Below are 25,191 nucleotides of genomic sequence, written 5' to 3'. Positions count from 1 at the left end.
AGAGCAAAGAGAGCAGAGTCTGACCTGAGCCCTTAAGAAATATTTGACTTGAGTCTATGGACCCACCTTGAGATTATGGCCTCCCATTGTAATATCATAAATGAATCTTTTCTTAGACCAGTGTGCTGATTTTGACTAATACTACTTTTGCATACTTGGGGTCTGCAATTGTTTCTCCTTGTGAAATGACATTCTGTGACAATTGAATGCTTGTTTTTTTTTTGGCTTGGAAAACACACAGAACAGGCAGAAAGCTGTGAGGAATAGAGAAAAAAAACATTTTTTTTCTAAAGACTTTTCAGAAGCCCGAGTACTTGGCAAAACTCCTGCACTGAGGAACAAAGAGAAGTTCCCCTTCTGGTGAACTGGTGATAGTGCTGATGTGGCAAACCCATGACAGGAAGGACCTGCCCTCAGACTGAAAACAGCCTGTCTGATGGTTCTACAGAACATGATCAGGCTGCTCCAGGAGCACAAGCAAGAAAAATACCAAGACTCACCATGGTCCCCATGCTCAGAATGCTGCTGTGCCTTGGTAAGATATGAAGAGGGAGAGTGGACACTCAAGTCTGTAAGGAACCCTACTCCAAGCCAGGTCTTACTGAATCTGGAGACCTCAAGATATTGACCCTGTCTCTCAGATGGGAAAAATCTCTCAGACTGAATTTTCTTTCAGGACTGAGTGTGGGACAGATGACTGCAGTCCTGGCAGGTGAGTGTCTCCATCCGTCCCAAGACTTTATTCTTCACTCTGAATACCAGACCTTATTTTTGTTCTCCTGTTGGTCATCCCTTCAAAATACAGAGTGAGAAAAGTCTTTGGATAATGTTGTGATGCCCATTAAGTGCTCTATGCTAAGGCTTGGTGTCTGAGGGAGGATTGTATGGGACTCAGCCTTTGGTTTCCTTGCAGGAACACTCCCAAAGCCCAAAATCTGGGCTGAGCCACAGTCTGTGATTGCCATATATGCACCTTGTACTATTTGGTGTCAGGGTTCCCAGGAGGCCAAGGAATACCATATGCATAAAGAGGGAAGCTCAGATCCTTGGGACCGACAATTCCCTCTGGAAAGCTTGGACAAGGCTAAATTCTGTATTGATCACATGACACGGGACTTTGCAGGGATATATAAGTGTTACTATAAGAGCCCTGCTGGCTGGTCAGAGCACAGTGACACCCTGGAACTGGTGCTAACAGGTGAGTGGAGACTCAGGGTTCCCACTACAGGCTTTCCCCTCAGAAGGAGTTCTACTCTCCAGGGTACTTTTCTCAGAGCCCAAGTCTGCAGGACAGTGTGGGTAGCTTAAGTTCATTTCACACACTTCCCCTTGTATCCTAGAAGCTTATGATAAACCAAGCCTGTCTGTCTGGCCCAGCCCTGCTGTGACCTCAGGAGAGACCATAACCATGCAGTGTAGTGCATCACTGGGATTTGGCAGATTCATTCTGATCCAGGAAGGAAAGCACCACCTCCGATGGAACCTGGACTCACAGCAAAATGCCAATTTGGAATTCCAGGCTCATTTTGTTCTGGACCCCGTGACTACCATCCACAATGGTACATTCAGATGCTATGGCTATTATAGGAACCATCCCCAGGTGTGGTCAATATCAAGTGACCCCCTTCACCTCTTGGTCTCAGGTAAGGACCCCTGATCCATCCTTTCTTAGTGTATAGTGTCACCCAGGGATCTGCTCTGAGAAGAGTTCTAACCTAGAAGTAGAACAAGGAAACTCTACAGTCCCAAATACTTTCACACCTCATAGAGAACCAGCCTTAAGCATCCCCTGATGCAACTTCTCCCCTCAGTAACTCATTGAAATTTAGCAGAAGCAGGAAGGCTTGAGGATAGACAGTATATGGAGTGATCAGACATTGTCTCTGTACTGCTTAAGTTTTTATTTTTGTGATTAAACATCATAATTTAAAGTAACATGTGGGCCGGGCGGTGGTGGCGCACGCCTTAAATCCCAGCACTCGGGAGGCAGAGCCAGGCGGATCTCTGTGAGTTCGAGGCCAGCCTGGTCTCCAAAGCGAGTTCCAGGAAAGGCGCAAAGCTACACAGAGAAACCCTGTCTCGAAAAACCAAAAAAAAAAAAAAAAAAAAAAAAAGTTAAAAAAAAAGTAAAAAAAAAAAATAAATAAATAAAGTAACATGTGGAAGGAAGATTTTATTTCTTCTTATAGTTTATAGTCCATCATGAATGTAATTAGAGGTAGGCACCCAAGGTAGGTACTGAAACAGAGGCCATAGAGTAAGTAGCATGGCTTACAGACTTACTCTCCAGTGGTTTTCTCAGACTAATTTCTTATATCATCAAGGTCCAACTACCCAGAGTTAGAACCACCGACAGTGGGCTTGGCTATCCCAATTCCACATCAACTATCAGGCAATCAATAAAATTTCTCCCCAGACTTGCCTACACGCCAATATGATGGAGGCATATTTCCAAGTTAAGTTGCCTCTTCCCAGATGACTCTAGCTTGTATTAAGTTAGCAAAACCTAATGAGAACAGTCTCCAATGGCATCCTCTGTCCTTCATTTTCTGTTTATCTTTATTTCTACAAATAAAGGGCACAGTCTCATGATAACAGCTGGTCACCAAAGGCTGGTGGTAAAAATGGTGCACAGACTCAATCAGGAAGTTTTATGTCCCTCAGAGTCTCAATACTTTCCTTTCCTTCAGTGATATGCTTTCTTGAGGCTTGGTGGACCTGAGCTGTGATCTTGACAGACAAACAGGAATCCAGAGGCACAAAATCTGGTCTCCAACAAGGTGGTAGCTATTTGGAAGTACTTAAAGTCCAGATTGATGTAGAAACTGACAGGCCATAGTCAAGTGCTTGAAGTTCAAATACTCACTTCTCCATCTATCTCTGGCAGAATCCAAGGACCAGTCTCCCACCCACACTGAGAATGGTAAGTAGAGCTCTCATGGGCGGTGGGTACAGAAATAGTGAGATCATTATGGGGTGGTGAAGCCTTCTCTGAAGTTCATAAATTGAAAGTACTAGACCCGCTCCCCACTTAGATAATCTGTTCCTCACATAGTCATGGCCTCAATATATCTCTCTAACTAGATCCCATATCCTTGTTAACACCAACCTCTGATTTACTGGAGTCTTGAATTCCCTAATGGAGTTTCTTCCTAGCCTCTAGATTCCTGGACAAGTTTTATTGTATAGTGAAGGGAAATCAAGATGGTCTTTTGAGATCCAGACTTGAGGAAAATCACCTTCTCAGAGTCTTTACCTTGATTTCTGCAAGTATAAAGGAAAGCGTTGTCCCAGACCTTCAATTTACTTCCTGTGCTGTCCTTGGCTGTGACCTCCTGAATGAGCAGGAGTCTCATCCATCAGACACCAGTTTTGGAATGACCATGTCCCCTGTGCCACAAGAATGGAGACACACTACACTACATTGGAAAAGACTCATAGTTGGGGCTTGATATTCTGAAACTTTCTTTCTAGAACAAGTACCTCATCCTTTGTAGTAAGGACAAGGCTGAAAGTCAGATGTTGGGTTCAAACCCCAGCTCTTTTAATCCTTCTATCTGGGTAATGGAAACAATTCCATGTTGCATGATTCTGAGGACAGAGGCTATGAGTGGGCTGGGCATACAATAGGTGCCTGGGTAAATAACATCTTTTCTTCATGCACGATGCCAACTGTGCCTAAGGATTGGGAAGATACCAGAAGGTTCTGATTGGAGTCTTGGTCAGCCTCCTCCTGCTTTTCTTCCTCCTTATTCTTCTCATCCTCTTCCGATATCAGTGTAAAGGCAAAGAGAAGAAGGCAGGTAAGTAGGGTAAGAGTGACTTGGGAGTATGGATGTGGTGGGTAAATAAAACATGTAGCCTCCAGCTCTGTGAAAATTTCAAATATTTTGTAAGGTTTTCCATCTCCGGCAGTATTTGTATACTTACAGCATGTTTTTTACATTCCATTTCTTCCTCTGAAATTTTCTATTGGTGGAGCCTTCCCATCCAACTAGCTTATACTTTTTCAGTTCATGCAGACCAAAGGGAGACCAACTTGCAACTTCTTGAAGGGGATACAGACCCAACAGCCAGAGAGAGACTCCCTCAGAAGAGGTAACTCCTGCCCAGAGACCCAGACTCCCACCTGCCACAGACCTCACTGCTATCTGATAATCCCTGTCTCCTCAGATCCAGCCCAGATGCCGCCATCAAGGAAGAAAACCAGTGTGAGAATAAGGGGTCCTTGGGGAGGGAGATGCTCTAAATGTCAACATCACAAGACTGATAGGAAGGGTCTGGGGTCAACACTCTGAGGGACTGAACTTTCACAATGAACCCAGAGATTTCATCACACTCCCTGGTACTCTGTCTCCTTGTGGGACAAGGGCATGGGTCTAGGAGACTGAGAGATTCCATAGCCAAGAGATGACTCCTTTGTTCTAACATGACAGATGCTTCTGTGATGGACCCACAACCTGAGGAGAGTGTAGAGCTGGACAGTTGGGTAAGACTGCTGCCCCATTCACAGTGACAAGAGCTTATGGCCCAATTTTTGTCTAGCACTCCTTCTTTGTGCCAGAATCAGCCACAGCTGATCCCTTCTTTCTGGAAGAATTTGCCTCTATGAACTACGATCTCTTCTTCTTTGTTTCACTATGACTATGTGACCCTTCTCTCCTGTCTCATTTCTGGATGTGTGTCATCTGTCTGTTACTTAGCATGTGTCTAAAGACTCAAAAGGACATATGAGTCACTGAGCCCTCATTTCTCAAGATCCTCATTTACTCATTCACCCTGTCATCCACAGAGAGCTTCTTTTTTTTAAGCTTGAGAACAATTTTATTAGTGTTTAAAAGAAAAAAACAACAAAGGTAACCTGTAAATCTCAGGATCTATCTGGAGGAAAAAAGAAAATAGAGAAGAGAAATGAAGGGAAAGCCATGTCTGAGTAGAGCCAAGATAAAGATCAACTAGGTGATTTCTGGTGGCCACAAGGCAGGGAGGGAAGCTTTAGAGAAAGAGCAAGAAATCCCAAAGTGTTAGGAAATGTGTACTTAGAACAGATATACAAAGAAAAAATGGAAGCATTATGCACTAACTCAGAAAAGTAGGCACATTTACAAAAGTAAGGCTTACAGCACTATAAGCTACCACATAGAGCATCTTCTTGTTATAGCTTTCCTTAAGGGCTGCAAACACATCAAGGAACACAATTCCTCACCCACTCTAAGCTCACCTGAAGGCTAGGAAATGAGATGTGTATAACTGAAGAATGACTGTGGTGTGGTGTGCTATTAGGAAAAATGAAGCAGAGAAAATGGACATACTGTGAGGCACACAGGGCCAGTGTGAATCCCAAAGGAAGATCCCAAAGGAAGACTCTTACTAGGTATATTCTGAGGTGATACCTGAAAAAGTCCACCCAGACACCTAATTAACCAGCAAAAACAGGCAGAAAATACAGAAGGTTCAAAGGTCCTCAGACAGGAAGATGAGAATGTTGCTGGATCTGAGAAAACAGGAGTTAGTGTGAGGATAACAGGCCAGAACTATGGGAAGGACACTTGCAGACTCCCCAAGGTCTCAGGGAGCCTATGAAGACTCTATTAGTAATGATATGATGTGAATTAAATGTCTAAAGGCTCTCTCTGTCTAAAGAAGATCCTGAATGGAACTAGAAGTCACTTTATCCATCTCATTGCCTCCTTGCTGCAGAACCCACCTGATGAAGAACCCCAGAGAATTGTTTATGCCCAGGTGAAACCCTCCATGCTTTATAAAGCAGGGATTACCTCTTCTTTCCCACTGTCAGAAAAAGTACTGGACATGAAGAATAATCAATCAGGAGAGAACAGAGAGATGTACCCTCAGGTAGGTTCTGTTCACCTAGCTCCAGAAGTTGCCAATGCCAAGCACATACCTTCCTCCAACTCTGTCCCACTCCAGGCTACTACATCCAAGAAGCCTCAGGATGTGACCTATGCCCAGTTATGTAGAAGGACACTGGAACAGGACAACAGCTGCAAAAAGTAAGAAGCCATAACAGAAAGAAGACTCTGACCCCACATTCTGTGGACAGAAACTAGGGACATCTGAGATAATATTTGTCTCTAGTGCACTCTGTATAACGAACGTCAGCCATCATGCATACCACATGTATCATCAGGAGACTCTCAGAACTTGACCCTCTTGATTCTTTGGTCAGAGATAACCAATGTCCTTACATTTTGCAAATAGAGCTAAATCCTTCTCAATAAGCAATTAGTGAAATGAGAAAAAATGAAGTGAGAAATTGTTGTGAATTGAATGACAATGTAACCAGGACACATTGGTCTATGAAACTTGAACTTTCAGAACCATGAATAAATACAGAAGCAAAAAAAAGTCTACAAAATCAATGGCCTTATATATTATAATGAGAATACAGAATGTTAAAACCAGGCTATCCCAGATGAAAGCATGGGGGTGGAAATGGCAATTTAAGAGAAACCACTGGCCCTGCGTGATGGCCACTCATCCTAGATAATCAGGAGGCACCAATAGAAGACCTTATCTACCACTTTTGAAGCCTTTGGATTCATTCCCAGCACAGACAGAGACAGAGACAAAGGGAAGACAAGTAGTGGGAGAGGGAGGGAATTTCTGGTACTACTTATATACTCTAAGATGTGTGGTCTTCAAATGGAGTGTGGTCAAATTATCAGGACTTACATCCTTAAAGAAAACCAACTTCCCCTCTCCCAGAAGTCATCAAATGCCAACAGCTTCTCAGTTAGGGGTGAAATTTTTGATCATTCCCTCTCCATGCTGGGATTTGGTTTGGCTTGAGCTTGTGCGGGTCTTTGCATGTTGCTGTAACCACTGTGAGCTCAAAACTGCATCTGCCCTGCTATGTCTGGAAAACACTATTTCCTTGCAGTCATCCACTGTCTTTGGCTCTTACATCTTTCTATTTCCTCTTCTACAATGATCCCTGTCCCATGGGTTGTGGGGGTGTGACTTTTCTGCCCCTAGCAGGTATCAACTGCCAACAGCTCCTTGGCTAGATCTGAGGCCTTATGAGTCCCTTTGCTCTCCATGCTAGAGTCCTGACTGGCTTCACCTCCTGCAGGTCTTAGGCCAGGGGCTTACAGCTACTGTGAGGTAATGGATGACATATCCCAGTTAGATCCAATAGACACTATTTCACATCACAGAATCATTGGCAGTCCTGTAACTGTTACAAGCCTCCCTTGTCTTCCACAATATTTTTTCATGTGTATATGTATAGGAATATACATACATGTTCCAAAATATAGCATGCTCAGTCCATATGTTACCTGTATGAATGTTTTCAGGCCTGACCATTAGGTATTAGATAACCAATTGGTGTGCTTTCCCCTGAAGTAGACTATTTCTCCCTCTCTCAACATTCCTCAATTGCCTACAGTTGTGTGTGTGTGTGTGTGTGTGTGTGTGTGTGTGTGTGTGTGTGTGTCTGTGTCTGTGTGTCTGTGTGTCTGTGTGTCCAGGGATGAGTCCTCATGGGCTTTTCTCCAACTACTTTGTTCAAGGAATGTTTGGGAAATCATGTTAGTGAGACTTTGTAGGTACACATGCTGACATTATTGGAGGCACAATCTCACAGGAAATACACTGATCTTGCTCATACAATATTTCCACCTCCCTTCTTCAATATTCCATGAGCCATAGGTGTACAGAAAATGATCAAAATTGGAAATGTTTCATTGCCTTTGGTTGTGTACCTACTGGTTACTTCACCACACTAAAATCCAGTAAACATACATATGGTCATGGTTAAATTGAGTGAATCACAACAAAATCAAAAGTTATGAATATGGAAAATGACTTTTAGGAATGATGGTCCAAAGAAAGTTCAACAAGAAAATCCTGTCACATTTAGTGCCCAATGCAGGGCACCAAATTTGGTTGGACTTTGTTTGGCCCACCAGCCCCCAAATAATGACACAGAGACTTCTTATTAATTATGAAAGCTCAGCCTTTAGCTTAGGCTTGTATCAACTAGCTCTTATAATGTAAATTAACCTGTTTCTATTAATCTATATTCTGCCATGTCACTATTTACCTCTCCTCCATTCTGTATGTCTGACTCCCTCTTGGTGGCATCTCCTACGTGCCTAGATTCATCCACCTGAGTTCCATGCTCTGCCCAGAAGTCTGGCCTAACCCCTCTTGTCTAGCTACTGGCTGTTCAGCATTTTATTAAGCCAATCACAGTGACACATCTTCACACAGCATGATAAAATATCCTACAACAGTTCCACCCTTTGTCTAAACAAAAAAGAAAGGTTTTAACTCTTAGTACAGTAAAACTGTATACAGTAAGAAGAATTATCAGTCAACAAGAACAACTTCTTTGTACCAGAGGAATCCAGTCTATTCCTTGGCTCTTAAAAAGAAATTTATATTGCACAGGAGTCACTCATATGCACTATACACAAATAGTAGGAGACAAAATAAAATTCACCCAGACTCATATTCATTGAACTTCTCTTGATATTTCCATCAATAGTGTTTAGTTATCACATAGTTTGTGATTAAAATGGATTTATATTTCTCCTAATTTGAGTCCATCTTTAATCACATCATTCTATCTGGTAAACCACTGTCTTTGGAAATGCTACTTATACTACCCTTCCTATGGGTTATAAAGGTTTATGTGGAAATAGGCTACATCATATACCTATTGTTCAGTAATCTCTGCAATCAATCAATAGAATTAAGAGATTACTCCCTTAAACTTGTACTGATTATTTGCACCTATTTGATCCTTTAGTGGTTGCAGCTACAATATCTTTTTTACTACCAATCCAAGGAATGGTTACTGGAATACAAAGAAAGTTCCCAAAGATAATGCCTGTATAACTAGTAAAACTGCTCGTATTACAGCAAAATAACAGCAGAAATTTATCAAGAGATGATAAATGGAGGGCCACAATAGAAATAAATGAATCTGTACTTGTTACTCAAGTATAATCTTGATTGTCAACAACTTCCTCTCATGTGTTACTTTAATGTGTCAGATTTTCATCATTATATTTATGGTAAAAATAAAGATTTGTGGAAAGAGAGACAAAATCTCTCAAGGGACCTTTGAGTGGTCATTATGGTCTTTCCTCTGTTTTGGTCCTATGTTAGATAGTCTTATAATTCTCTTGTGCTTCCTTGTATTTATGGGACTAACCATTAGGGCAGTGCATTCAAACTTGGCCTCTATTACCCACCAGTTTTCTTTTAAAAAATAGAAAGGAGGGGATATTGGGAGCACAAAGGTACTTGGGCCCATAGATCAATAGGGAAATTAAGAATGTTAAGCATGCAAGGTTGTCTTTTCAAAGAAAAAGTTGTATTAACCTGTTTTTCCATTCAGAATACTGGGAATTGGAGGTGATTAATATCCTGGTGGTCTGTGTTATCAGAAGGGTGAGGCCATTTCAAGCTCCCACAAGCACGACTGAAGATACACACTAATAGAGATGGACCTTGCAATTATCTGTATAGGCATGGTTCCCCCAAGCTCCCACAACTAGGATAAGAGGTGGCTAATAGTCTATTCATTTTCTGTATGCCTGAAACCATGCCAGATCCTTCCCTAGGCCATTATGCTAATACATCTAACCTATCTCTAGAGCCCATCCTCCTGTAAGAAATGACAGGTCCTTTAAGCTGATTTTCAATATTATTACATCTCAGTGTAGACTGGGTATTGTATTATATCAGGAGACATTTCCACAAATTAACTGTGTCTAAATATACTTACAATAAACTACTTGGTGTTTACTTGGGTAACTAAGTAATTCTGAACTGGGTTTCTTTGTTACCTTATGTGGTTTGTTTTTCTGCCAGCCATAGTGTTTTCAGGCATCCCCACAACTGTATAAAACTTTTCCGTGGCCCATGACCCTTGAAAGTATCTCTCTGTAGCATTATTGGAAGTAACTTGGATTGAAGAGACTCCAAATAAAATTCCACCTTCAGGATGCCCTTAGTTCCTAGGACCTTAACTCTTGAGAGGTTCACACAGGAAGATCACAATTTGGAGGCTACCTAGCAATCTCCCTTTTCAAAACAAACAGACAGACAATAAACAAATATTCATCTCATAATCCAGGCATGAAAATGTAAAAGAGAACATATGTGATAGTATCCTAGTTGGTTTTGTCAACATGACACAAGCTATAGTCATTTGAGAAGTGGAACTCTCAACTGAGAAATTGGCTCCACAGTTTCATTGGCTCCAATGAATTAGTCTTTGGGCAATTCTGTTGGGTATTTTCTTGACTCATGGTTGATGTGGGAAAATCTAGTTCACTGTTGGTGGTGCCCCGCTGGATCAGGTCCTCTAAGTTGTATAAGAAAAAATGCTATGAAACCATGGGGAGCAATCCCGTATGTGGTGAACCTCCATGGAATCTACTTAATTTCCTGACTCCAGGTTCCTGCTTGGATTCCCTCACTGGACTGTCATCTGGTATACATAAATGATTGAAGCCAACATCTGTCACTCCCCATTGCTTTTGGTCATGGGGTTTTATCACAGCAATAGAAACCATATTTTAGGATTGTTATTGTGTACATAGGTTGTGTGACTCTTTCTGGGGAGAAACAAGCAAGCACCTGCTGATCTCACATAGGGCACCAATGGCAGATCCAATAAATGATCCAGCCAGATCTATTTTACTGAAATGATGGATTTATTAGGATTACTTGAGGAATCATGGAGGAAGGGTAATTATGGGAACATGGGTGAGTCAAAAGTGGCTGCATTACCAAAAGCCCAAAGTAGCATGTGTGATGACTCATGAAAGCTGCATCCCTGGAGCTCCCTATACAACTTATAGGACACTTGGCTAATTGAAGGGTCTCATCTCCTCAGCTATTGTTATTACTCATTTAACTTTGGAGGGCCCTTGTGAATCTGTGAATCTTGTATGCTTCAGGACATTCCTGAGAATTCTGAGGTTTTCTTTTCTCCCTCAGTCTGAATAATTCCACTTCCAAAAGATAATGTTTCGATTCAGAGGAACTAACTATTCAGCAGCATAGTAATGGAATGACATGAGAAACAGCATGTACCTTACTTCTGCCAGATCTGAGAAAGCATTATAATTGATGGGAAGTCTACAGTGAAATATTAAAGACATATATACATGTTTCTGATGAGAGAAGACTTTGACAAACAGCATTTGAGTTACAAAGACAGCATATTTTAAGGTCCTGTGTCTAGAAGATATCAGCTGGAGTGGAAGAAAGTCAGGATAGTTGGGTGGGAATATGATCAAAATACATATCCACAAAAGAAATTGTCATGAGACCCATTATTTTGTATAACATCATTAAATATTATTAACATATACCAATAAAATGAGTGAATCTTTTGTTTATATAGAATTTTGAGATACTCAACATAGTTGCCTCTTCAAGAAGGTCTAGAGTGTACAACCAGTTAGATTGCGGAGGTCCCTAGGAATGAAATGAAGTAGAGACTCATGCTCAAAACCAGTACGTGCTTCAGCCAGACAAAATCTCATCAGCCCTTCCCTAGAGAGATGAGACATGCCAAACTGATGCTCAGAGATGCAGGACAATGTCATATTTTCTCCTAACAACACCACAGGGGAGGGGCCATCAGGTCTGGCAGAAGAGGCTTCTTGTGTAAATCTGGAAGAAAAAAGGCAGAGACAGGAAGCAGTTCCTTACCAGTGTTCATTCAGTCCTCAGGGTTCATACTTATAGCTTAGAGGTAATTTAGGCTATGAGTCACCTCTGGTTCTGGTTGCAGGAGTGTGGGGGTGCTTCTAGCTCTATAAATAATTTAAGGGTCATCTAGATTCTTAAGTATCCCTGGTCTTGATTGTGAGAGCTTGATATAGCCTGGCCCTTTAGAAATCACAAACCATCAGGCTATTTATCATCCCCAGTACCCAGCCTTCTGGGTGAAAACCAGGTCTTATATCTTTTCTTTAAAAATACAACCATGCAGGCTTACTATTGTAGGTTTCCTTAGTCATCTGTGGGCTCAAGTACCTTTGTGCCCCCAACATGCAGTCACAAGGAAAAATTAAATGGAATATTTGCAGGAAAATTGAAGCAACTGGAAATCATTATGTTTAGCAAAATAAGAGAGACACAGAAAGCTAAATACTGCATATTTTTATGCATGGAAGCTAGATTTAAGAATATGTTTGTACATTTTTAATCTTTCATTAACTTTTTAGGTTACCATACAAAGCATGGTGTTTCATTATGGTGTCTATATACATATGTGTCACATCATGAGTTTGTTTGTGTGTAGGGGTGTGTGAAAGAGACAGAGAGATTAAACAAAAAAATCACGAAAATAAAGAGATCTTAATAAATTTTTCTTAATTTCATAAGCATACATGGGTATTTTGATCATATTCAACACTCACTCTAACTCCTCCCACATTCAACAGTGGGGGTCCCTGATACTCATCCTCCCTCAGTGCTGGAATGTTGACTGTCTTGATCTTGTGTAGGTCTTATGCAGGCAAGTACAGCTGCCGTGAGCTCAGGAATGCTGAGGTCCTGTCATGTCCAGAGGCATCATTTTACTTTTGTCTTCCTAAATCTCTGGCTCTTATACTTATTGATGCCATATCTTTTATTTGTATCTCTGAAGCTTGCAGGGGTGGGTGTGATATAGAGAGGAAGGGAGCTTAAGGAGGGTGGAGAATAAAGGATAGTGGATAACAGAATCCATGTAATAGGAAAGCAGAAGAGAGAACCAAAAAGGAGAAGAAAGAAAAGCACCAGGATGAGGGGAGGCTGTGATCTAAAGTCTTCCAAGAAAAAAATTTAGTCATTTCTCCTCAACTTTAGCCCACATGGTCTAAACCACTATATAGAGACAAACAGCCTTCTTGGAACATCTATATCAACCCCTTCAAAGACTCAGAGAACATCATGAAAGATAGGGCATTAAAAAGATCCAAACATCCAGAATATTTGAGAGTAGTTGTGAAACCTTGGCCTCTGTTCATGGCATAGCTATTAAAAACACAAACTTCATAGCAGCTGTGGTTACCTCAATAATAATAAATAAATAAATAAATAAATAAATAAATAAATAAACTCAATTAACTCCATGGTGTGTTAACTTCTTGGCCTTCATGTATGTAATAAACAGTAGTGTATCTGAAACAAGTGGGAAAACTCATTTATAAATATTTTATGCAATATTAAATAGTAGCATTATCTTGATTTTTGTGCCAGTACGATCTTTAGTTTTCCTTTTCAACTTGCCACATTCTAGATGTACTTCAAAACAGTGTCTAAAAGAGAGTGTATAAATCAGAGAAATTTGCCTATGGACATATCTGGAGAAATTTTTTTCCTGTTTAGTTTAATTGGGGTGAGAATCTGATTACTATTTAGGGAGTTGGAGCCATTACCTAGGCAGGATATTCTGAACTGTTCAAGAGTTAAGAAGGTAAGTTGAGCATATGCATGCATCCTTGATTTCTGCTTTCTAACTATGGGTGCATTGTAACCAATTGTCTGTTTCCTGACATATAGATATGATAAGATGAAAGGGTAGATTAATGAACCTACTTTTAAAGAGCAACAACTTGTTTAAAATGTTTTACATTGCTATGGATTTTAGTTTATTGATACAGGTTTAAACTTAATTTTGTTATACTGTATATATATATTTCTATTCTCATTTGAGATATTATGTTTATGTAACTAATTTAGATTGTAATGGGTAATTAAGAAATACAGATTAATAATTAGTCTTCTATGATAGTCAAACTTGCAGCATGTTAGTTTAGTTTTCTAGGTATGTATCAATATATTTCAGACAGATGGGTAGTCTTCAAACACTTCAAAGACCTATAGAATATGGCATTTAAAATATTTTTAAAAATTTAGACTTTCTGGACAATGAGACATGTCTGCTCCTGGCAGCACTGATTTACTTCAGAGAGGAGGATGGGCATCGAAGACACTCCATATGGAGTTTATCTTCACCTTGACAAAAATAGCCATTTGGACAAGAAACTGTTCTTGCCTGGACTGCTTGATCAACTGGACATGCAGAACCCATAGGAAGATGACCACTGAACTTTGCTTGGCAAAATGGTCCTTCAGGTTTCTGCTTCACAGAGGAAACTGCCAGACATTCTACAGGACACAGAAAAAATGACTGAGAGACTCTAGGCTTGTGGGCTGAAGACAGATGCCCCAAATTTACAAAGGAACATTAGGTTGCCAGCTGTCTCTGTCTACCCTGCAAGACTCCCAAAAGTTGCCTGCATCCTTCTCCTGTTTCTCAGGTAGTATTATATCCTTCTGAGGTCTTTGATGTAGTTGAAGACTAGAGATAGTTATAATATTCCTTAGTTATGGTAAAAGATAAGTTAGATATGAAACCTTAGACTCATAAATATAGGATAGGATAGCTTCCTTAATTTTGCCAAATACAAATAGATGAGATATTATAAGTAGACTAGATATTGTAACTGTAATTCATGCTTGATAATTGTTTTGTTATATGTAATTTTACTATGTTAAAGTTAAAACCTTTCCTTTTTGAAAAAAAAGAAAAAGGGGAAGTACTGTGGATGATTGATTGATAAATAAAACACTGATTGGCCAGTAGCCAGGAAGGGAGTATAGGTGGGACTAGCAGAGAGGAGAATTGAGAGAACAGGAAGGCGGGGAGGAGGAGATGCCAGCCTGCCATCCAGGGAGCATCATGTAAAGGCAGCAGGTAAAGCCACGGAACATGTGGCAACGTATAGATTAACAGAAATGGGCTGAGTATAAGAGTAAGAGCTAGTCAGTGGTAGGCCTGAGCTAACGGCCAAGCAGTTTAAATAATATAAGTGTCTGTATGTTTACTTTATAAGTGGGCTATGGGACTGCTGGGGCTTGGCGGGGCCTGGAGAGAAAAACTCTAGCTGCAAGTAACTGTTTTGATGACTTACCTACAATGATGGAACTGTCAGTTAAGTAAACCTTTCCTCCATTAAAAATAAAAATAAAAAAGACAGCTAAAGAAAAGTGTGTTAGTGCACACCTTTATTCCTAGCATTTGGTAGGCTGAAGGAGGAGGAACTCATATTTAAGGCCAGTCTGTGCTTCATAAATGAGTTTCAGACTAACTGGAATGCAAAATAAACTCTTCAAGAAAAAAAATAAAAATAAATTTAAAATAAAAACAAAAAAGTTTGAAATTTGAGAACCACCAGACATTGGCTTAAAGGACAGCCTCCTTTCTCACCTGACATATAAACAGATGGATTCTTGTCCTTTTCTGAGACATTACCCAAGAGCAACTGAAAACTATGTATTTCAAGAAGAAACTTCCTTTTTCCCAGGTAGTAACAGATGAAGAAATCCTGTGGTTGGGAACTCAGACCTCACACAACCCGTGACTCTTACTCTCTCACAATTATCTGTTGTTGTGAAAGTACACAGCCAGGAAGCTAAGTGTGCTGAGGCAATATCAGCGTTGTGGTCACACAGGACACCACCTTTCTGTGTCTTGGTGAGTCTTGAAATAAAAGTGAGTTAGCAAGGAAGACAGGACTCCCACAAAAGCTAGATCCTCTTTTAACATAAAAGCTAGCTGATTTTAGTGGCAGCCAATGATGATCTAATTTCCTCAGTACTCTGCTGAGATAGCTGTAACTGGGTCTCTGAATCTAAGATGTAGTACTTGGTTGCCTCTATTCAACCCATGACATACTGTCTTGCATTCATAGTTACTGGTCGAATTTTGGAGAGGAGAGATTGAGGGACTGAAAACTTAAGGGTGATCCTCATTGTGTTTGTACTGAAAAAAATACATACTCACTTGTGATCATCTGCCTCCCTAACTCTGTTATATAATAACCAACATCTTCCATTATTTATCAATTAATACTTTCAAATCTTCTATTAGGTTTAGGACTATTTGAAGTTTTTTCTCTTCACACATACCATTCTTAATATTTCTTCAGCCCTTTCTAGCTCTGAGTCTTTCTCTGTTCCCCTTGTCTCACTTACTGTGAATATGCATATTTCCACGATCCTGCTATATATGTATCTTAGTTCAGAATTCTGAAACAAGCCCCAATTGCATAAATCAAGTATCTGCAAGACTATTATACCGCTCAAAGCACCAAAAAAGCATCCATTTCTTTTAGCCTTCCAGCTCTGTAGGCATCATGCAGTCCTTGGCATTTGGACCCTTCCTCCACTGTCGTAATTAGCAACACAGTGTCTTCCTCATGATGTTTGCTGTGCCTACTACTGTATTTTTCATTATTTTGTTGTATAAACCCTTGTGATTGAATAAATCCAGGATAATTCAGAATAGTCCACCATCCCAATGTCAACTTGTTAATACTTGAATTCCATCTTGTAGCCTTTTTTTTTCTGCATGTCCTTCGGGAATCATGTTATGCCAGCACAGTATCCAATTTCTTGTGTTGAATATGCCTTTATCAAAGTTATTTGAACACATTACTGTTGCACATATTATACTATGACTAAGATTCTTCACCAAATTTATGCGAGATTTGGGGGAGTGAACTGACCCTCAAAACGTGGTCAATGATGTGAAATTATGATTTCCACAGTGTCACTGTATCTGGAACTTTATCAAGGGTTTGATTATTAAAATCATAACATTTGTTGAATCCTGCATATGGTGGGGTCACAGGTTCAAATAAAAAGCTCTTCTCAAGGATTATGTCTTAGAAATGAGGGACAGGAGCCCCATGTTCTTTGTACAACTATAATATTTCAGAGATGCTATGAGAGTAATAATGAAGAATCACATGCTATCCCTGAGGAAGAACAGGCAGACAGTGAAGCCTTGCCATAACTTCCCACAGAGAGAGGAACAGAGTGAAAGATCTAATGATCTCCCCTCATCCCTGTGCACTGATCCTCCTCTTTTCAGTTCTTCTGGTCCTTTTTGATAATAGTTTTCTCTGAATTGAAGCATGTGTGGCCCAAAGTAGGAGGTGGAGAGGCTTGGGAGACTCAAGAGTTAAACAAACTTCACAGGTCCTAGAGAGCTGAAATTTGCAAGATTCACTATCACCCTTCCCAGATCTGTAGGAACAGTAGACAACTAACTGAGCCTGCTGAGCTCTAAGAGGAGATTTCTTAGATCTCCTGAGCTGCCAGAGAATTGTTCAGAGAGCTCTAGGGTTTCTGCCTTTATGATAAGCACCCATGTTGAGCTCTGCTTTCAGTAATGCTTTTGAGTCATTCCTTGCTTGTATAAGTAACTCCTTATCTATACTGCTCTTGGTAATCTCAATTAACTCATTGTTTCACAAAGTTGGATTTTAATGTAATCATTGGTCTGTTGTGGATTTCCTTTCTTGGGTGAACAGTTTTGTGTAACTAGAGTTTTCCTGCCTGGCCCAGAGTCTGGACAAATCTCTCTCACCCGCCACTCCCACAGCCGCTCAGACCCAACCAAGTAAACACAGAGACTTATATTGCTTACAAACTGTATGGCCATGGCAGGCTTCTGCTAACTGTTCTTACATCTTAAATTAATCCATTTCTATAAATCTATACCTTACCACGTGGCTTGTGGCTTACCAGTGTCTTCACATGCTGCTTGTCATGGCGGCAGCTGGCACTGTCTCCCTTCTCCTTCCTGTTCTCTCAATTCTCCTCTCTGTTAGTCCCGCCTATACTTCCTGTCTGGCCACTGGCCAATCAGTGTTTTATTTATTGACCAATCAGAGCATATACAGACCATCCCACAGCAGTTTCAGATATGTTGTTCTTCACCAAAAAAAGTCTCACAATAGTGTCATTTTCAAATGGTGGGTGTGAAAGACTGTAAGCACCCCCCAACTACCACATATACATGATATATCTTTCTATGCTAAGGTATGTTAGTTGAAATTTTTGAGTAAGTAGCTAATAATGAACTAGATTTGATCATGAAAAATTTTATCTAAAAAGAAATTACTCAGTTGAGTTTAAGGTAAGACTCATGTGAATGAAATAACAGATGGGATTTGATGCCACCAAGAAGGTGGAAAAATAATACTCTTGACTCACACTCACAAACTCTAGAAGTCAAAAAATACATGGATGAAAATTGAATTATGAATATTCTCTTATCTATCAACTTCATTATGATAAAATAAAAGATAAGCAGACAAAGATGAAAATGGATACCAGATAAAAGAAAGATGTTTGGCAAAGTCAATAAATAGATAACTGAAAGAAAAAGGATAACAAATACACAGATGATTGACAGAGTGTTTGATCAATAGAATGAAGATGATAGAACAATGATGATCAATTGACTGATAATTGCTATATAGTTAGGTAGAGAGAGACAGATGATAGACAGATTGATAGATGATACATAGATGGATGAATGATCAGTAGATATAAATAGACTGATAACAGATGATAAAGAGATAGATACACCATACTTATAGATGGCAGTGATATACATAGTAGACAGCCCAAACTTATGGGCACAATGAAGGCAGTTCAAAGAGGCAAAATCTTAGCACTCAGTACCTAAATAAAAATACTCTAAGGATAAAACACAAGGAACCTGACAGCACACATGAAAAACTGGGAAAAAAAGAAAAAACACAAAAAATAATCACACTAAGGGCTGAAATTAATACAATAGAAAAATAAATAAATACAAAGAATAAATGAAACAGAATTGGATCTTTGAGAAAATAAGATTGACAAACACTTATCCAAATGAACTAAAAGGCATGGAGACAATATCCAAATTAATAAAATTAGAGTAAACACATGGACATGACAACAGACACCAAAGAAATATATACAATCAAAGGACATATTTTAAAATCCAGTAATCCATCAAATAAGAAATTCTAAAAGAAATGGATGGCCAAGATATATAAAGAAGTCAAGAAATTAGACATGAACAAAGCAAATAATGTAATTAAAAAATGGGGTGCAGATCTAAGCAGACCAATAAAGGAATGTCAAATGACTGAAAAACCCTTAAAGAAATATTCAGCATCCTTAGCCATCAGGGAAATACAAACTACAACTACTTTGATATTTCATCTCATGTCTGTCAGAATGGCTAAGATCAATAACACAAGTGTCAGCTCATGCTGGCAATGTAGAATAAGAGGAACACTCCTCCATTGATGTTTGGCATGCAAAACTTCTACAGTCACTATGAAAATCAATATCGTAGTTTCTCAGAAAATTGACCCAAAAGAAGGTCAATCTGTGGTGATACATTTGTACTATAAGAAATAAAGCTTGTCTGAAGATTAGAGGACAGAGCTAGCTACGGAGTTAGCCACAGAGGTTAGGCAGTGGTGTCGCACACCTTTAATCCTAATACTTGGGAGGCAGAGAGAGATCTGTCTGGATCTCTATAAGTTCAAGACCATGCTGGGCTACACAAGATTAATCCAGTCTAAAAAAAGAAACAGAGTTAGGCAATGGTGGTACACACCTTTAATTCTAGCACTTGGGATCACAAACCTTTAATCCTAGCACTAGCAAACTTGAAACAGAAGTGATATAGCTGGGCAGAGAAAGGAATATAAGGAGGGAGGAGACAGGAATTTGTTCTCTTGCAAGGCTGTCAGACTGAGGACTTGGTGAGGTAAGAGGTGGTGTCTGCAGCTTGCTCTGCTTCTCAGTCTTTCAGCTTTCACCCTGATGTCTGGCTCCAGGTTTTTATTATAAGACCATTTAGGATTCATGCAACATCAATCCTACATGAAGACACTTGCTCAACTATGTTCATAGTGGCTTTATTTATAATAACCAGAAACTACAAAAAGAACTAGATTTCCACCAACTAAAGAATGGATTAAGGAAACATGGTACATTTACACAATGGAGTGTTACTCTGCAATTTAATAAAATGACATCATTAAATTTTCAGGTAAATGGATATAAATCATCCAGAGAGAGGAAGCCCCAACCAAGAAAGACAAACATGATGTGTACTCACTTATAAAGTGATATTAGCTGTTAAGAAAGGGATAACCAATCTATAATTTGTAATCCCAGAGAGGTTAGGTAAAGAGGAAGGCTCTAGCAGGGAACCCAATGATCTCTCTGGGATGAGCAAATAGAATAGATTTTACAGGGGGACAGGGGGCACATGAGTATAAGAAGAGGAGGGAACCAATGGGGCAGGAGGAATTAAGGGAGGGAATACTGGAAGGGACACTTGAAATTTGGGATATTTGGGGAACAATATGGAAACATAGTGTTGTAGAAAATCCCAAGAATCTATGAGAGTAACCCTAGTGAGGAGCCCTAGTAGTAGAGGATATGGAGCCTGAACTGTCCACCTTCTGCAACCATGCAAAGTTCCTAGTAATGAGACTGGTACATCAACCCAGCCACATACCTTTGAACTGCAATCTTTCTTGCCTACAACTTGTGTTGGGCAATGGTGGCACAGAACTTGTGTGAGTGGACAACCAACTACTTGTCTAATTTGAGGCTCACACCACAAGAGAGAGCTTGTGACAGACATTGCCTGGATTACCAAGAATGGAGGGGTGGATGGCCCAGAGAACTAGGGTACAATCGAACACAACTGGCTAAAAATTCAATGAAATGATTACTAATGATGTTCTGCTATATTCATAGCTAGGTGGTACCTACTTCAGTTTTCATCAGAGTGGATGATTCTGGCAGATGATGAGAGCATATGCAGAGATCCATGGCCAGACATTAAGGAGAGAGAGAACACAGGTTGGAAGTCTCCATGCAGTCCCTCCCCTCAGAGCTTGGGGAACACCTCAAAAGATGGGGAGAGGAATTGTGAGAGCCAGAAATGTCAAAGATACCAGGAGAGCCTGGCCCAAGGAATCAACTAAGCGAGGTACATGGGTGCTCACAGAGACTGAAGCAGCAATCACAGGGCCTGCATGCATCTGTGTAAGGTCTACTGCATATATGTTACAGTTGTTGGCCTAGTATTTGTGGGGACTCCTGACAGTGGTAGTGGGGCTGTCTCTGATTCTTTTACCTGATCTTAGGACCATTTTTCTCCTACTGGGTTGCCCCATCCAGCCTTGATGTGAGGATTTGTGCTGAGTCTTGTTGTATCTTGTATGTGTTGGATTGATAGCCTTGAGAGGTCTGCTTTTTTTCTGAGGGGGGCATGGTGATATTTTATTTGTACTGAAATGTGATTTTATTTGTATGTTAATAAATAAAGTTGCCTGGGGGTCAGAGCTAATAGCAAGCCATAGCAGAGCTGGGCGTTCGTGGCGCACGCTTTTAATCCCAGCACTTGATAGGCAGAGCTAGGTAGATCTCTGTGTGTTCAAGGATACAGCCAGCATTGGAGACACATGCTCCAATGTGTGTCTGGAGGTCTGTACAGACAGGCAGTGATGAGGCAGTCACGTGGTTGGGTTTACAACCAATGAGAAGGCAGAACAGAAAGTCTATATAATGACAAACAGACAGAAAGTAGCTCTCTTTCGGAGAGGTCTCTTGGCTGAAGAGGCTAGCTGCAGTAGGCAGGTAAGGCTCTTAGCTCTGATCTCTTGGCTTTCCTCTTTGCATTGGTTCTGTGTTTCTTATTTAATAAGACGGTTGGTTACAGCTACAGGGGGGAGATGGGAGAAGAGGAGATCTACTGAAGAGGGGAGGTGGGGAGGAAATTGAAGGTAGGAGGAGGACAAGCTGTGATCACAATGTACTATATGAGAGAAGAATAAAAAAAATTTAAAAAGAGAAAGAAAAAGCAAACAGTCTTCTCAATACATGCCATTTTCAAAAGAAGAATTAAGGTTAGATGAGCAACTTAAACAGACCTATGTCCCTTAGTGGAGTAAAATCAGTGACTAAAAGTTTCCAAAATCAAAAACAACAAACCAAGCAAACAAAACAAACAACAAACAACAACTAAAGCCCAGGAACTGATGGTTTTGCCACAAAATTCTACCAGACTTTAAAAAAACAGTTAACACCAAGGCTCCCCAATTTATTCTACAAAGTGGAAAAAGAGGGATTATTGCCCAATTCATTTTTTGAGGCCACAGTTATCCTGATAATGAAGTGATATAAAGACCAAAGAAAGATAATTGCCTGCCAATTTTATTCATGAAATCATAGTGTAAAAATGTACAATAAAACTCTTGCAAACTGAACCCAAAAACACATCAAAAGGACATTCTACTGAATAATGTAGACTTTATCCCAGAGATGCAGAAATGATTCAACATCTGTAAATTGATAAATGTCATCCAACTCATAAACAAACACAAAAATCACATGATCATCTCATTAGATGCATAAAAGACCATTTGCAAAATCCAGTACCACTTAATCATAGAAAGCCTGGACAGTTAAAGGAAAATGGGTCATACTTCCACATTAATAAAGGCAGTTTAGACCAAGTCCACAGTCAACATCAATTTAAACATAGAGAAAACAAAAGAAATTCCACTAAAACTAGGAACAAGGCAAACTTGTCCACTCTCTCCATACCTATTTCATTTAGTACTTGAAGTCTTAGCTACAGCAACAAGACAGCTGAAAGAAATAAAGGGGATGCAAATTAAAAAGGAAGACATCAACACATCTGTATTTACAAGTGGTGTGATAGGACACATAAGTGACCCTACATATTCCACAGGGAGATGCCTGCAGCTGACAAACACTTTCAGCAAAGTAGCTGGATACAAAATTAACTCACATAAAGCAATAGTATTCCTATATACAAATGACAAAGAGACTGAGAAACTAATTAGGGAAACACACCTTTCATAATAGCTTCCAATAATATAAAATATTTTGGAGTATCTCTAACCAAGAATTCTATGATAAAAACACCAAGTTATTGAAAAAGAACTTGAAGAAGATATTAAAAGATTGAAAGATTTCCCATACTCATGGATTGGTAGAGATAACAACAGTAAAATGGCCATCTACAAAAAGTAATCTACAGATTCAATGCTTTCCTAATCAAAATTCTAATACAATTCAACACATATCTTTAAAAGATAAATTTGGGCTGCATATTGAAACACACACACACACACACACACACACACACACACACACACACACACACAAATCAGGATAGCTAAAACAATCCTGAATAATCAAATAACTGAAGGAGATATTACTACCCCCCAAATTCAAGTTGTACTACATAGATATAGTAATAAAAATAGCATAGTATTGGCACAAACGCAGACACATTGATTGATAGAATTGAACTGAAAATCCAAACATGAATCCATACACCTAGGGACTGTTGATTTTTATTAGGGAATCCAGAAACACATTCTGGAAAAAAGACAGCATCTTCAGAAAATGATGCTACTCAGATTGGATGACTAAGTGTAGAAGAATTCAAACAGAGCCATATTTATCACCTTGGAAAAAATTCATCTCCAAATTGATAAAAAGATCTCAACATAAAACCAGAAACACTAAAGATAGAATAAAATATGTTAAATAGCCTTGAACTCATCTGCAAAGAAAAAGACTTTCTGAGCAAAAGAACAGTAATGCAGTAAGATCAACAATTAGCCAATGGGATTCAGAAAATTGAGAAGCTTCTGAACAGCAAAGGATATTATTTATGTATTCACTCATAAATAGATATTAGCTGTAAAGGATGATCATGATACAATCCACAGACTCAGAGGGGCTAAGTAATAAGGAGGGCTCCAGGGAGATACGCATGGATCTCTCTGGGAAGGGGAAATGGGATAGATTTTGTGGTTGGAATGGGGGCAGGTAGGGATGGGAAGAGGAGGGATCAGGTGGAGAGATGGAGGGAGAGAGTACTGAGAGAGATGACTGGAATCAGAAGTTATTTCAGGGGCAAGGAAGAAACCTAGTGTAAAGGAAACTCCCGTGAATCTACAGTGGTGAACCTAGCTAAGACTCCTAGTAATGGGGGATACAGAGCCCTAACCAGCTACATTCTGTAACCAGGCACGGCTTCAAGTTGAAGGATTGGGACACCAATACAGCCTCAAAGTCTTCGACCTACAATTTGTCCTGCCTGCAAGATGTGCTGGGATAAATGTGGCACAGAACTTGTAGGAGTGGCCAACCAATGACTGGTCAAACCTGAGAGCCATGCCACGAGTGGGAGTCCACACCTTACACTGTCTAAAGGGCCAGGAACCCAAGGCTGGATAGTCCAGAGACCTAGAAAGGAACCAAACACAACTATTAAAAATGTAAATGAAGTGATTCCTAGTGATGTGCTGCTGTACTTATAGGCCAGAGCCTAACATGCTCATCACCAGAGAGGCTTCATCCAGCAACTGATGGGAACAGATACAGATCTACATTAGGTGGAGCTCTTGGAATTTCAGGGAAGAGAATTGTAGGAGCTAGAGGGGTCAAGGACACCACAAGAAAATGTCCCACAGAATTAAACAAGCAGGGCTCATAGAGGTTCACAGAGACTGAATTGATCATCAAGGAGCCTATATGGGTCTGGCCTAGGTCCTCTGCATATATATTATGGTTGTATAGCTTGGTGTTCATGTGAGACACATAAAAGTGGAAAGAGAGGCTGTCTCTGACTCTTTTGCCTGCTTTTGGAATCCCTTTTCTCATTCTGGGTTGCTTTGTCAAGTGTCTGTATGAGGGAATGAGCCTAATCTTATTGCAACTTGGCATGTAATGTTTGGTTGTTATCCTGGAGAGGCTTGCCCTTTTCTGAAGGTAAATGGAGGAGGAGTGGATCTGGGGAGAGCAGAAGTGCAGGGAGGGACTAGGAGGAGAGGAGGCAGGAGAAACTGTGGTCAGAATGTAATATCTAAGAGAAGAATAATTTTTAAAAAAAGGACCCCATGATTCAAACAAAGAATTGAAAAATATTTCCCTCCTCCATATCTAATAGAATATTTATATCCAATGTAGGTAATGAACCCAAAAACATATTTATCAAGATAACAAATAGCCGGTTGTGGTGGCCCATGCTGGTAGGATTTGCTGAAGGAGGCAGAGGCAGGAGGATCCAAGTTCCAGGCCAGGCTGGGCTACACATTTGGCCAGGCAGTGGTGGCACATGCCTTTAATTCCAGCACTCAGGAGGCAGAGCCAAGTGGATCTCTGTGAGTTTGAGGACAGCCTGGTCTACAGAGTGAGATCCAGGACAGCACCAAAGCTACACAGAGATACCCTGTCTCAGAAAAAAAAAAGATAACAAATAACCTTATTTTAAAATGAGGTACAATT

General features: G+C 40.0%; 1 protein-coding gene across 3 annotated transcripts; it reads left to right on the top strand.

Annotated features, from left to right (window-relative positions):
- The first annotated feature begins 378 nt into the window (after window positions 1-378).
- Window positions 379-9,096, top strand: LOC128094293 (leukocyte immunoglobulin-like receptor subfamily B member 4A). Of its 3 annotated transcripts, none has more exons than XM_052712552.1 (11): window positions 421-535; window positions 677-712; window positions 914-1,198; window positions 1,341-1,643; window positions 2,888-2,923; window positions 3,684-3,803; window positions 4,014-4,098; window positions 4,174-4,211; window positions 4,437-4,489; window positions 5,701-5,856; window positions 5,932-9,096. In XM_052712552.1, the coding sequence occupies exons 1-11, from the start codon at window positions 502-504 to the stop codon at window positions 6,016-6,018; spliced, it is 1,233 nt and encodes a 410-aa protein (XP_052568512.1). In that variant the 5' UTR covers window positions 421-501; the 3' UTR covers window positions 6,019-9,096. The 3 variants fall into 3 exon arrangements, with proteins under 3 accessions (XP_052568515.1, XP_052568512.1, XP_052568514.1); XM_052712554.1 differs by having other exon boundaries at window positions 464-535; window positions 994-1,198; XM_052712555.1 differs by lacking the exon at window positions 914-1,198 and having other exon boundaries at window positions 379-535.
- The last annotated feature ends 16,095 nt before the right edge of the window (window positions 9,097-25,191 follow it).

The sequence above is a fragment of the Peromyscus californicus genome, unplaced genomic scaffold, assembly GCF_007827085.1.
Source record: "Peromyscus californicus insignis strain IS unplaced genomic scaffold, ASM782708v3 Scaffold_4__1_contigs__length_199733344, whole genome shotgun sequence".
In the NCBI taxonomy this organism is placed as follows: domain Eukaryota; kingdom Metazoa; phylum Chordata; class Mammalia; order Rodentia; family Cricetidae; genus Peromyscus; species Peromyscus californicus.
Note: the sequence above shows the minus strand (reverse complement) of the source record. Positions and strands in the feature narration are given on the sequence as shown.